The sequence below is a fragment of the Emydura macquarii genome, unplaced genomic scaffold (assembly GCF_026122565.2).
Source record: "Emydura macquarii macquarii isolate MOO-44397 ecotype Brisbane River unplaced genomic scaffold, CSIRO-AGI_Emac_v2 contig_2805, whole genome shotgun sequence".
NCBI lineage: Eukaryota > Metazoa > Chordata > Testudines > Chelidae > Emydura > Emydura macquarii.
In genome coordinates, this window is record NW_027132942.1 from 2,712,253 (window position 1) to 2,724,646 (window position 12,394).

At 58.3% G+C, this 12,394-nt stretch overlaps 1 protein-coding gene across 1 annotated transcript; it reads left to right on the plus strand.

Annotated features, from left to right (window-relative positions):
• Nucleotides 1-361: 361 nt before the first annotated feature.
• Nucleotides 362-11,568, plus strand: BEST4 (bestrophin 4). The gene is made up of 9 exons (XM_067567758.1): nt 362-513; nt 1,108-1,202; nt 3,801-4,034; nt 5,167-5,321; nt 5,496-5,573; nt 6,246-6,404; nt 8,643-8,723; nt 9,815-9,969; nt 10,953-11,568. Exons 1-9 carry the CDS (start codon nt 362-364, stop codon nt 11,353-11,355), a joined length of 1,512 nt encoding a protein of 503 aa, XP_067423859.1. The 3' UTR covers nt 11,356-11,568.
• Nucleotides 11,569-12,394: the final 826 nt, after the last annotated feature.

Below are 12,394 nucleotides of genomic sequence, written 5' to 3' on the forward strand. Positions count from 1 at the left end.
CTGCCGCCCGGAGCGATCGTGTTAGCTAGGACAGTGCGAATTCAGAGCCGGTGTGAGTGGCTGCAACTCCGCGGAGATGTAGTAGGCTCTTATCCGCTTGCGTGGGACAGCCACTAGAGGGAGACAAAGACATGCCTGCGGCGTGTGAGTTACACATGCGCCATCTACTGTCTGGGGTGTGGGGGGTGTGCATCCAGGTGCACAGCTGCCCGGTGGGGGATCATACCGAGGGCCTGTGAGTCCAGCCATGGCACTTGAGCCAGCACAGCTTCCTCAGCCCCACAGACAGCGCTCTGGGGAGATCTCACTCGAGCGCCTTCTCTCCCAGCTGCAGCCCGGAGGGGGCGGAGGCAGGGCAGCCATGACCGTCTCCTACACGCTGAAGGTGGCCAACGCCCAGTTCGGGGGCTTCTCCAAGCTGCTCTTCCGGTGGAAGGGAAGCATCTACAAACTGCTCTACAAGGAGTTCCTCGTCTTTGCCATGCTGTATGCGACGCTGAGCATCACTTATCGGTGAGTCTGTGGAACGGCTTCCCCCTGTGGGCTGGCCCTGGGGACTGAACCCAGCCCTCTGCCACTGGGGATAAAGGACTGATTTCGTGAGCTGGCAGCAGTAGTAGGCTGTTCCCTTCTCGTGCAGCAGCCAGTTGGTTCCACTCGCGCCCGGACTTGCTGAAAATACCACGTCCTTTACCCACTTGCTGTCGCTGCCTTTCTTTTATGAACCCCCTTTCCGCTGATGGACAGTGCATGCCGTTAGAGCATCCATCCATGGGACCGGAAAACACCTGGAGATGCTCGTCTCAGGGAAAACGTGCCCGTGACGAGATCCCTCAAGCCCCCACCAGTGAAAGATCGATTCTGCCTGGGACATGACAAGTGGAGTGGAAAACCCCTACCAAATATACTGCAGGGAGCCAGCCTTCTCAGGCTGGCGGGGTGGGAGGGTCTCTAGGGGCGGGAGAGAGCTGGGAGGAGTTGGCACGCTTGTGAAGGGGCAAGGAGAGGAAAGGTAATCTGCAGAGGAGCACAGGGGGGGTTGGAGATTCCCTCCACGCCCCCTCTCCCAGGGCGAGCGCCTGATCCCGGCTGTTTGTGTCCCTGCAGGCGGCTGCTGACCGAAGAGCAGAAGCGTGTCTATGTGAAAGTGGCTCAGTACTGCAACCGCTCCACGGACCTCATCCCCATGTCATTTGTCCTGGGTAAAGCTCCCCTCCCCGGCTCTCCTTGTCCCTTGTTTGCCATCCTCCATGGCCAGTGAAGGCTGGACCGGATGGATCAGCTGGGCGAGGGCGTGAGTCTCCGAAGGGCCTCCCTCAATTCTTTGGCCGCAGGCCCCAGACACACGCAAGGGGTTAGCCCAGTTCTAATTGGGGTGAGAACGATAATTTGCACCGTTCACCACCAGATCTCAAAGCCCCTGCCCAAGGCGGCCCAACACCAGCATCCTCATTTTACTACAGATGGGGAAACCGCGCCCCTGGCAGGTGAAAAGGACTTGTCCGAAGTCACACCGCGTATCAGAGGCAGACCCAGAAACAGAACCCAGGAGTCCTGCCTCCTAGCTCCTGCCACTCGCCCACGCTGTCTCCCATTATAGTCCAGTCGGCCTCTCTAGTCCCCCTGAAGCATTCTCCTGCCCCAAGCCGTCGTGTGGCACGGGTGTTCTGCCCCAGAGGTGGCTGCATTTCAGCAGGCGATGCAGCGACCCCTGTATATAAGCGCAGTACATTTAAAATCCTCTGGGGAAGAGAAGTCCTGCAAAAGTGTGAGAGGCTGTGGTAGGTGTGAGCAGAGGGCGCTTAGCAGGGAGGGGTGGGCGATGGCACCAAGCGGAAGTGGGGAGACGCAGAGAACAGAACGAGGGGTTAATGATTAGACATTTACCAGCTAAAACAAACCTTCACCCAGCCCAAGCTTCCCAGGCAGTGAGAGGTTTGCGGGAAGCAGTGGCAGCCCTGCTCGCCGCTCCCCACCCGGCTGTGCCTTGGGAACAGGGTTATCTCTGACAGGTGACTCCGGTGCATTATTTAGTGGCACCCGGCCCCTCCCCCGTGCGGGAGAAATGAGGAACTTCTTTGCTGCTTTCTCAGAGGCAATTCCTGCAGCAGCTAACCTGACAAGCCCAGGCCTGATAGCCACAATAGCTACTGAAACACTGACTAGCCAGCATCCCGGGGGGAAATTCACCCCTGTGCAGAGAGTGGCACAAGTCGTGCGCGCCGCTCAGCAGGGGGAATTTCACCCTGCCTGAGCATCCCTGAAGGGGCTCAGCTGATGGATCTACCAGCTGTTCCCTCCGTTTCCGTCTTTTCACGGCTCTTTACAAAATCTCCTCTACCAAAATTCAGCCCACGCTAGTGAAATGCTTGAGCCGGTCATTCAAGCCCAGCGGTAGGTTATCGGGTGTCAGTCCTGATCCTTCCGCCATTGCTAGTGGAAATGAGTCAAAGGACGGCAGGGTGCCCCTCAAACAGTTCAGCTACCCTTTATTGCTTGTGCCACGGAGAAATCCGTCTCCCCCAGACACCAGAGAAACGGGGTGGGTGCCGGTGTGACAGGGCCTTGTCCTGCTCCTGTCTCCTTTCTAGCCACAAACCGCTCGGAGACCATTTCCTGGTCAAACCCCTTGTGCAATTTATTTACCCCAGCACCCTTACCAACGTGTGCAGCTCTGTCCTTACAGCTGCAATCGAGTCTTAGTGCACTCAGCTAAGAAGGGGGAGCCAGAAGGTATCTCGCCCCCCAAGAGGGCAAGGCCTCCAACTTTTAGAGTGATGGGCAGGTCGGCCGCATCGCGTTGCTTCTCTCTGATCTCCTCTACCCCCAGCACTTCCTTCCCGTCCCTTTTCTACTTTCTGGGCTCCTGGGTTAATTAGCCTTGTGCTTTCCTGCCCATTCCCCAGCTATCAAGTAGGCCCAGTTTTGCCACTTAGGTTTACTCCAGGGTGATTTAATCGGTGATCGAGAGCCGGATCGGTTGTCACAGGCGGAAATTGGCAGGTCTCCTACAGGTAACCTGCCGAGGGCGAAAACCGTCTCTTCGTTATGGTGTGTAAAAAGACTGGAAAGGGTTCCTTGCCCTGCCCTCAAAACAACAGCTTTTGTTTCTGTTCGTTTTTTAATGGTAGGAACACGAGAAAGGTGAGATCTGCTTTTCCTTGGCATGGATCTTTTGGTTCGTACGTGCTGGCTGGGCCAGGGATTCTTTAACAGTGAGAGTTTTCGCTCAGGTGTTTCTCAGGCTTGGTTCAAACTTGGCTTCGAAGGGCAGCTGATGATGTGTGTACTAACACCTTCCCACTAATGCACGTGAGAAGCCGGCCAGTGTGAAGGTCTATGCAGGCTGAACTGGCCCCGTTATTAAAGCCAGTGGAGGAGGCTAGGTTTTTAACGCCACCACTCTAGCAGATGTTGAAGGCAATGGGCCAGACTTTCAAAGGGATTTAGGCACCTAAAGCCAGAGTTAGGTACCTGGTGGGATTTGCAAAAGCTCTTCTCGGTCTCCCTAGGCACCCAGAACCCTTTGGAAATCCGGCCCTGTGAGTCGTGTCTGCCCTGGTCTTCTAAAACGTGTCGCTTAGCACGTGTGAGGTCCCACCTGCTAACATCACACCTTCCATCCCAGACTAGACCAGGCAACCCAGCACCAGCCCCTCCCGCTCTGCACAGCCCACAGGTGCCACGAACCCATTCGCTCCTGCCTCTCTCGCTGCCGGGCCGGCATGGCTCAGCTGCAGCCACCGACAGGCGCCGCCCCAGCTAGTCACAGTGCCCCCGGGGGCTCTCTCCTTGGGCAGGTTTTTACGTCACGCTGATCGTGAACCGGTGGTGGGCCCAGTACACCAGCATCCCGCTGCCTGACCAGCTGATGTGCGTCGTCTCCAGCACCGTCCACGGGAAGGATGACAAAGGCAGGATCCTGCGGCGCTCGCTCATCCGTTATGCCAACCTGTCCTCCGTGCTGATCCTGCGCTCTGTCAGCACCAGGGTGCTCAAGAGGTTTCCAACCATGGACCACTTGGTAGAAGCAGGTGAGCGTGGCTCAGGGTCGGGGCAGGACACGGATGCATTGGTTAGTTGCAAGGCCACGGCCGGCAGTTATCTGCCTGGGGAGCCGCAAAGGCTGGAGTGAAGGTCAGGGTCTAGGAAAAGCCTCGCTCGGCAGGTGTCTTTTCTTGCACGGATGATTTCCTGCCGTCCCGAGGGATCCACTTTTCTCTCTGCTTTGTACCCACTTGATGCCTGAGTTGACTCCTGCCTGCAGCCCTTAATCAGCCACCCGGCTGGCCACGGAGCAAGCAAGGAGTGAACCGAGGTCACCCACGTGGCTGTGCAGGATACTAGCCACAGGGGCACCCAGCCCCTTGCTAGCCGAGGGAGCAGGGAGTGGGGAGGGGTGCGTGAAAGCCTGGCCTGGTGGAAGTTAATGGCAAAACTCCCCTGGACTTCCGTGGGGCCCGGATTCCAGGCTGGGATTGGAAATCTCCAGGCTCCTGCTGAGAATAGGTCTCCCCCCGCTACAATCCCAGCCAGGGCCAGTTTTCCAGTTCACGGTGCCTGTCCCCCACCAGGCAAAAGGCCACGGTCACTTCCGAGCCCATCCCAGCAGCTCTGCGGTGGCCCTGGAGACTCCGACTCCCTCCACTGCATGTAGAAGCTAGGGGCTGAGATGCCGTTTCTCCGGGGGTGGGAGCCTTCCTCTGGAATCTGTGACCCTGGAGCGACCCCCTCCTGGGGAAGGAGGCAGCCAGCTCAGATCCAGCCCAAGTCAGCAGGAACTGGGAGTTGCTATGTGGAACGAGCTTTGATCTCAAGCCGGTTCCTGATCAGACACAAAACCCAGCCCCCCCACAAGCAGCTGACATGCCGGCAGGGTCAGCAGAGGGATCAAGGACTGAGTGGGTCGCAGAGACTGATCTGCCCCCCTGCAGATGACCCCCACGCGGGATGGCAGCACGCTGGCAGGGCAGCGTGTGGGGAGCTGGCCCTGCAGCTGGCCGTGCCGCATCTGTTTTGCGGAGCGAGGGCTTCCGCAGCCCGGCCACACAGTCTGGTACCTTTCATGGGAAGCAAACCCAGGAAACCCGCAGAGCAGGGGCCAGGCAAGGGGGCGAAGCAGGGACCCTGAATCTCTGTCCTTCCCTGCTGTCTCCCGGGCTGCAGGCTTCATGACGCAGGAGGAGCGCAAGAAGTTTGAGAGCCTCCATTCGGACTTTAACAAGTACTGGATCCCCTGCGTCTGGTTCACCAACCTGGCCGCCCAGGCGCGGCGGGACGGGCGGGTCCGGGACGACGTGGCCCTCCGCTTACTGATAGATGTAAGTTTGGGGGTGGGGGCGGGGCAGGAGGGTCCAGGGATGGGAGGGGGTGTGGATCGTGGGGGGCGTGTTGCTGGGATCTGGGGAAGGTGGGTGTCAGCTGCTGGCGGGGAGAGCCTGTCCCATGCTGCTATCGCCCTGGTGATGACCTCCCGCTTCCTCCTCTCTGCATAGGAGCTGAACCTGTACCGGGCCAAATGCAGCATGCTGTTCCACTATGACTGGATCAGCATCCCACTGGTGTACACACAGGTCAGTGAGTGCTCTGCCGTCAGCTCACCCTCCAAGGGGATCACGCAGGGCAGCCCCACGGCGCGTGGAAACTAACCCCTCCATCCCCACCACAGCACCCAGGGGACAGCTCCTTTCCCTGCCCACCGAGCGCCCGTCAAGCACGTTCAGGGTGCATACGGGGCTCTGGGGGCTGACCCGTGGCGAGGTATATCCGTGCCTTCCTAGACACGGCGTGAATGTCTCCGTCGCTTTTCAGCCCAGAGCACTTGGCGGTTCGCCCGTCATTACACTGCAGCCAGGTGTGGGGTGAGGCGCAGCCGCTGTTTAACAGCACACAGCAACACTGGGCAAGGGCAGGGGTTCGAACAGGGAGGGAAGAAGGATCCCGGTTCCCAATGAAGCTGTCAGAAGAGTGTAGGGTGGCAGAATGGAATCAGCCCGAGTTGGAATACGGCCGGGATACCAGCTGAACCGCACGGCTACCCTTGCAGGCTGTGCCACGGGGTCTTTCACGCTCACCGGTGGCGGGATCTCAGTGCTGCTCTAAACTACCTCTGCCTGTATCTAGTCTCATTCTCCAAAGCGGTAGCTCCTCCTGTGGGATTTCCCGTTTGTACCAAGACTAGCCAGCGGCTCCTCCGTATCCTTCTCCCCGCCCCTGCCCCGGCTAACCGCGTCCCTCCGCGGCAGGTGGTCACCATCGCCGTCTACTCCTTCTTCGCCTTCTGCGTGATCGGGCGGCAGTTTCTGGAGCCTCTGGACCCAGACCAGGATCAGGACCGGGATTTGGATCTGTACGTCCCTCTGACCACCTTCCTGCAGTTCTTCTTCTACGCCGGCTGGCTGAAGGTGAGCACGTCCCCGCGCAGGACCCTGCTGGGGCCCAGCGTGGTGGGAGATCTGATCCTGCCCCGTCTTGTCAGACTCCTCTGCAGCCCGTCCCCTCCGTGAACATGCCGCAGGGCACTGTGGTCTCGGGAATCAATCAGGAGCCTTTCGCCCCTAGGTCAATGACACTCTCCGTTCGGAGGCACCCTGCCACGGGCCTGCCCCTACTTTCTCCATCCCTGCTATGTTCAGCTCCCCAAAACCAACAGCCTCCAGCCCCAAGCACGTCTCCAGGTCTCTGCAGGCTAGTGCTAGGTACACGGCAACCCCCGCGAGTCCTCACGGTGCGCCCCGCGGCGTGCAGCACCCGCCCCTGGACGCTCACAGGAACCAGCTTCGCTCGCCCCCAGAGAGACCAGTGCATACGTCACCGTGGTTAACCCAACGGAGGAGTCCCGCATCGCTTGATACCACGGCGCCAAGGGGTGTTTCTGATAAATACGTTTCTCAGCAGAGAACAGAGGGGCCAGAGATCCACGAGCCATGAGCAAGAATAGTAGCAGCCGATGGTTGCGCATAAAACAACGGCATAACACACTTAGTAGAGTCTAAACTTCGCTTGAAGGGCTCAAATCCTTGGCTAAAGCAGTTTCTCACCTACAGAGATATTCCCTGGCATAAGCAGCCTGAATCCACTGCTCCCGCATGCAAAAAGCTCCCTCAATACCAAAGTGGCTTTTTGGGGTCACCTTATTTCTCAACGTTCACTGTCTTCGCACGCAGCCAGCCAAGCCTCCTGGCTTGTTTTTTTTCCCCCCGGTGTGCTGCTCTCCTGTTGATCCCGTATGTAAATGGGGCTTTCGTTGGTTTGGCTTAGTTGCAATGCTTCATCTACAGCCAAAGCGAGGCAGATATGGAGATACATCCCTTTGTCTGGCAAAACCCATTTCTCACCTCCGCTGGGGGGATACAAACAAGCCGGTCGTGTTTTCAGTACATAGGCATGGCTTTTTAAAATAGCATCAGCAGATGCATGTCACACCGCAGTTAGTGCCCAGCGTGGATCCTGGCTTGCATCTGAGATCTTACAAGGCCCTAGTTAGGGATAAAGCCGATGAAAGCAATCTGTTAGGCGTAGCGAGTGCGTCAGGCCTGTTGGAGTGGCTGACACAGAGTTGCGACCCCTCTGCCAGCTGGCACCAATGAGCCTGTCTCTCACAGCCACTGGTTTGGATATAACCCCGGTTGGTGAGACTTTCCCATCCGATGGACTCTCGGGGCAGAGGAGTTGCGATTTTGGTCCAATTCCTAGTGGGACAAATGTTCCCCTCACAAAAATTCACTCTCTGAGTAGTTTCTTAGCAATGACAAAATGAGCCACTGGGGCCTCTGCCCTAGACGGGATCTGGCCAGCTCTGCATCCATACCTCTTCTGTGGGCAATCAGGACCCGCACACGGGAGGGCAGGAAAAGGGTACACTTTACCGGGACCCGGAGGCCCTGGGGGCCCCGGCCCACACTGCAACCCTGAACCATTGACAGAATATAATCAAGACACTGACAGGATATAATGACATATAATGTAATATAATAATATTAATAATAATAATATAATAATGACAATAATATCACTTATAATGAGCAAAAAGTTACAAAATAGTCAGCAAACTTGTTGGACTGTCAGGCTGGGTGTTTTGTTAAACAAAAATAGCAAAGGGGAGGGGGCATTTTTCAGAACTGTAGAATATGTAACAGTAATTTCAGAATTCAAACGTTTTTCATGGCTCATGAATTGTACGTCTGGGATGAAGGGCTGTGGGATGTGTGTGGGAGGGGGCCCGTGTCACAAATTAGTGCTGGGGCTGAAAAAATTATGCTTGGCCCTGCAGAGGACTTTAGCCTCCAGGGCTGCAAATCCCTGCTTAAGAGAGACATTTTCTGTAAAGCCGTTGAGTGAAAACCCACCACCGAGATGAAAGGAGACAGAGAAAAGGTTAGAAACCCAGGGCACATGGCACGAAAACCGGACCTTCGTTTGGTCGTGCGCCGTGTGTGTTCACGTGCTTTGCCCACATCGTCTGTATCGTGAGCTCCTTGGGGAGAGACGGGATAGCAGCACCCAATGCGCCACTGGTACTCCGCTAAGAAGTGGTCATTAGCAACAGCTGTCGGTTCAACGCGTTACACGAGTGTCAAAGCAGCCCTCAGCCGGTGTCTGAGGGCACGTGTCTCATGGGCCGTTCCGCCTTCACTCTCCAGGTAGCCGAGCAAATCATCAACCCGTTTGGAGAGGACGACGATGATTTTGAAACTAACAAGCTGATCGACCGGAACCTGCAGGTGTGTCCCGCCCCGCCAAGGCGCGTGTGGTAGAGGGACAGGCGTGGCGGTGGCACCTTGTCGACACCTCGGGGGCTGTTTCGTCAGACTGGAAGATTCAGGGCGCATAGGGCAGCAGGGGCAGGACGAGGGGCCTTTTGCCTCAAAGTCACCGGTCCAAATCCAGCCTTCGCGTAGGCGTCCCTAAGCGATGGCCCTTTGGTGGCCTGTATCCAGTGCAGGTGTCCCCGTCACAAAGGTGACGGTCCCCAGTGATCCTCAGTGGGGAAGCCACAGAATAAAGGGGCTGTATCTGAACTCCAGCTTCACCGTAGGGGGCTCTTCAGAAGAGGGTGAGGCCCAGTCCCAGGGGACGTTGCCTATCTGATGGGGAGACGCGAGCGTGGCTAACGGCCGCCCGCCCGGTGTGTAGCAGATCTCAGCCGCTGGGATGTAATCAGGCGGGCACCGTCCGCCCGACGTAAAAAATCCACAGGAGAAATGGAAACAAACAAAGGAGAAAACCTAGGACCGAGTGGCGCCGGGGGCCTGTCCCGTCGCACGTGCCTCTCACCTGTACCTGCTGCATCTGGCTGGAGTGGGCGCAGGGTGGGACCCGGTACGAACGCAGCCTTCGGGTCTGACTGCACTCAGGCAGCGTCCTCGCTGGAGCGAGTGGGCGTTTTGCCTTGGATGCAAGAAACGCGGGTCGGGGCCAGCCTCTTTCGCAGCCCCTTGGGGCCTGGCTTCTCTTGCAGCACCCCACAACCCTGGAGCCTTTCCCCCGCTCTAGATCCTTATTCCCCATCTGTCTCCAGGCCACCTGCCTGGAGTTTGGCCCACGCCCAGGCCTGCCGCAGGAGTCCTTTTCTCTCGTGCTACCCTCAGGGCCAGTCCCCTCCCCTAGCTCTTCTCCCCCTCCCGAGCTCTCCCAGCCCTTTGTAGAGTCTTCCACAGCTGGGGCTGATGATCCCGGAGCATCTGATCAGCTGCAGGAGTCACAGCTGATCCCTCACAGGCAAGCCTGAGCCGGACGCCCCTTAAAGAACCAACCTGCTGCGGCGTGCCCCTTCCCTCCCCTCGATGCTGAGTTGCCCTTTTGCCACCCTTAGGTGTCTCTCCTCTCCGTGGATGACATGTACCAGAACCTGCCTCCGACCGGGAAGGACAAATACTGGGATGAATCCACAGCTCAGCCCCCTTACACCATTGCCACGGCCGCGGAGACCTTGAAGCCCTCCTTCCTGGGCTCCACCTTCGATATGCGGTAAGGGCAGCAGGGCCCTTCCAAACGAAAACCGGCCGGCTGCTTCCAGCCTCTGTCCTGAAGCAGCAGCTACGGCCATGGCCCCCGCCAGCCTCGGGGGCTGCGCGAAAGGGTGGTTTGGATCTGAAAAGTCACTCTAAAAAAGGGCCACGGAGGGGGGGCTCCGTTCCTTGCCTTTCAGTGACGCCAGATCAGATGTACTCAGTTTACAGGTAGGAAGGTGATTTTTTAATGCCTGCCGGCGTCAAATTCTGCCCTTAGTTACACCCGAGCAAACGCTGTTGTCTTCGGGGGTGGTCGAGGGCAGAGCAGGGAGACAATTGGGTGCAGTAGGGCAAGTGACGGAAGAATCTGAATGACTTACTAATGCATGAGCCGGGAAGAACCCAGCCTGCAGTGAGACTGCAGGGCCGGAGTCAGGGAAAAGCATCTCTCACTTCACCCAGCCGATTCGGCGCAGGATCTGTTGGGCTGCCCTGGCCGTGCGCCCCACTCCTCTCTTGGGGGGTGCATGAGCCAGAGTAGCCTCCGGCACCTTCTCCCGGCGCTGCGCTGCGCTGGCAGGAGTGGAAACCGTCTCCTGGCCCGCGGCTCTGGCCGCAGGCTGCACGGGTGCAGGTCCGGGAGGTAGAAGAGGCCCTTCTGCAGAACGGCTTTTCTTCCGCGAGTCCCGTTAAATCGCCGTGTCGGGGGACGTGGTGCGTGAGGCCGCCAAGCCCACGCTGCGATATTAAAGCAGGCATAGCCGACAGAAGGGCCACGTTTCGGTCAGGGACGCTCCCTTTCGGCCCCTCCGGCTGAGGAAAAGCCCCCGCAGCAGACACGGCAGCTTGGCGCCTTCTGGTCGCAGGAGCCCGGCCCGTGGCTGGGCCAGCAGCTTGTTCCCAGGGCGCGCTCTCAACGCCGACCGACCCCCAGCCCTTTCCCCTGCCCCCGGGGACTCCAGCTGGGCCCTGTGACCTAATCCCACGCTCCTTCCCCAGCATGAGCGAGGACCCGGAGCAGAGCCAGCAGGTGGAGGCCTCGCCCGCCTTGCCCCGCATGCACACGCCTTTGCTCAGCCGCTTCCTGACCGTGGCCGCCTCCCCCGCCGTCAGCCTGAAGAATTTCGGAAAGGGCGGCCGGGCCCACCCCCACCTGCTGCGCCCGCGGGGCGAGGGTGGCTTCCCCTCCCCCAACCCCCGCTGCGGCGAGGACCCCGAATCGGTGGGCCGCATCGAGGAGGAGGAGACAGAAGAGGAGGCCAGCGAACCCCCCACGCCCGGCCCCCTCCTCAAGGTCCCCAGCCGGCTGGGGGGCGGGCCGGGGCCTCGGCGAGAGACCCCCCACATCCGAGTGAGGCAGCCCTCCAACGAGAGCATCGACATGGACCAGTCGGCTGCCTAGAGCCTGCCCCCGCGGCGGGAGCTGCAGCCCGGAGCAGAAGGCAGGCGTGGGCCCACGGTGTCTGTCCGTCCCGGAGGCCTTGCCACTCTCGTGGTAGTGCCACGGGCCAGCTCCGAAACCCATCGACATCCAGGGAAAGACGCCCGCTGGCTCAGTGGGCTTCGGAGCCGGCCCACAGGGCTGGAAGGCAGCCTGCAGGGATCAGCTCAAATGCCGCAGAGGGTTTAATAAAGCTCCGGCTGTACAGAAATCCCTGTCGTTCTTTCCCCATCACACCCCTCCAGCTGCCAGGGCCCACCCGTGGGAGACAGTGGCTGACAAAGAACCAGCCTGAGGGGCACAGGAGACATATTCACCCCGGAAACGTCGAATGCTGCGAGATGCCTCCCGTTAGCGTAAATAAATCTCTCCCCACCCTCAGCTTTGGGCTTCTTTACTGCGGAGTGAATAATTTTCAACAATAAAAACGCAGGGACACCAAACCTGTGAGCAACGCAGGGAGCGGAGGGGGGCTAAAATAGGATCTGGGAGGGGGATTCTCATCTGAATTATTCCGTTTTTCTGTTGCAGCTGTCATTTTACTGAGATTTCCCAGACCCATACACGCAGTTGTTAAGTCAGAGAGGTTAAGGCCAGAAGGGAGAACTCGATCATCTCGCATGACGATCTGTATAGCACTTGGCTCCAGCACACACATACTAACCCCCCCACCAAAACGAGACCAAAGTATTACAGCCCACGGGCCTTTTAAATTGTATTTTTTAGAAACTTTTTCAAATGGTTTAAGCGAGGGGGTGTTTCTATAAGGGAACGCAGCGACCAAGTTCCATGGAAACACCCTAGTGTTAAACACCCGGATCAAGGATGAGAAATCGAGCCCTGGAAGTCAGGAAACGTAACGTTCAGATGAAAACTCGTCCCCCGCAGCTTAAAAGATGAGCTGTTTTTATAGCCTCACGATGAATGCAGTACGGGATACCCGCCCCCGAACCGCCTATCGCTACCCCTGGGAGACGGCAGAGACTTCAAACGGGGCTTT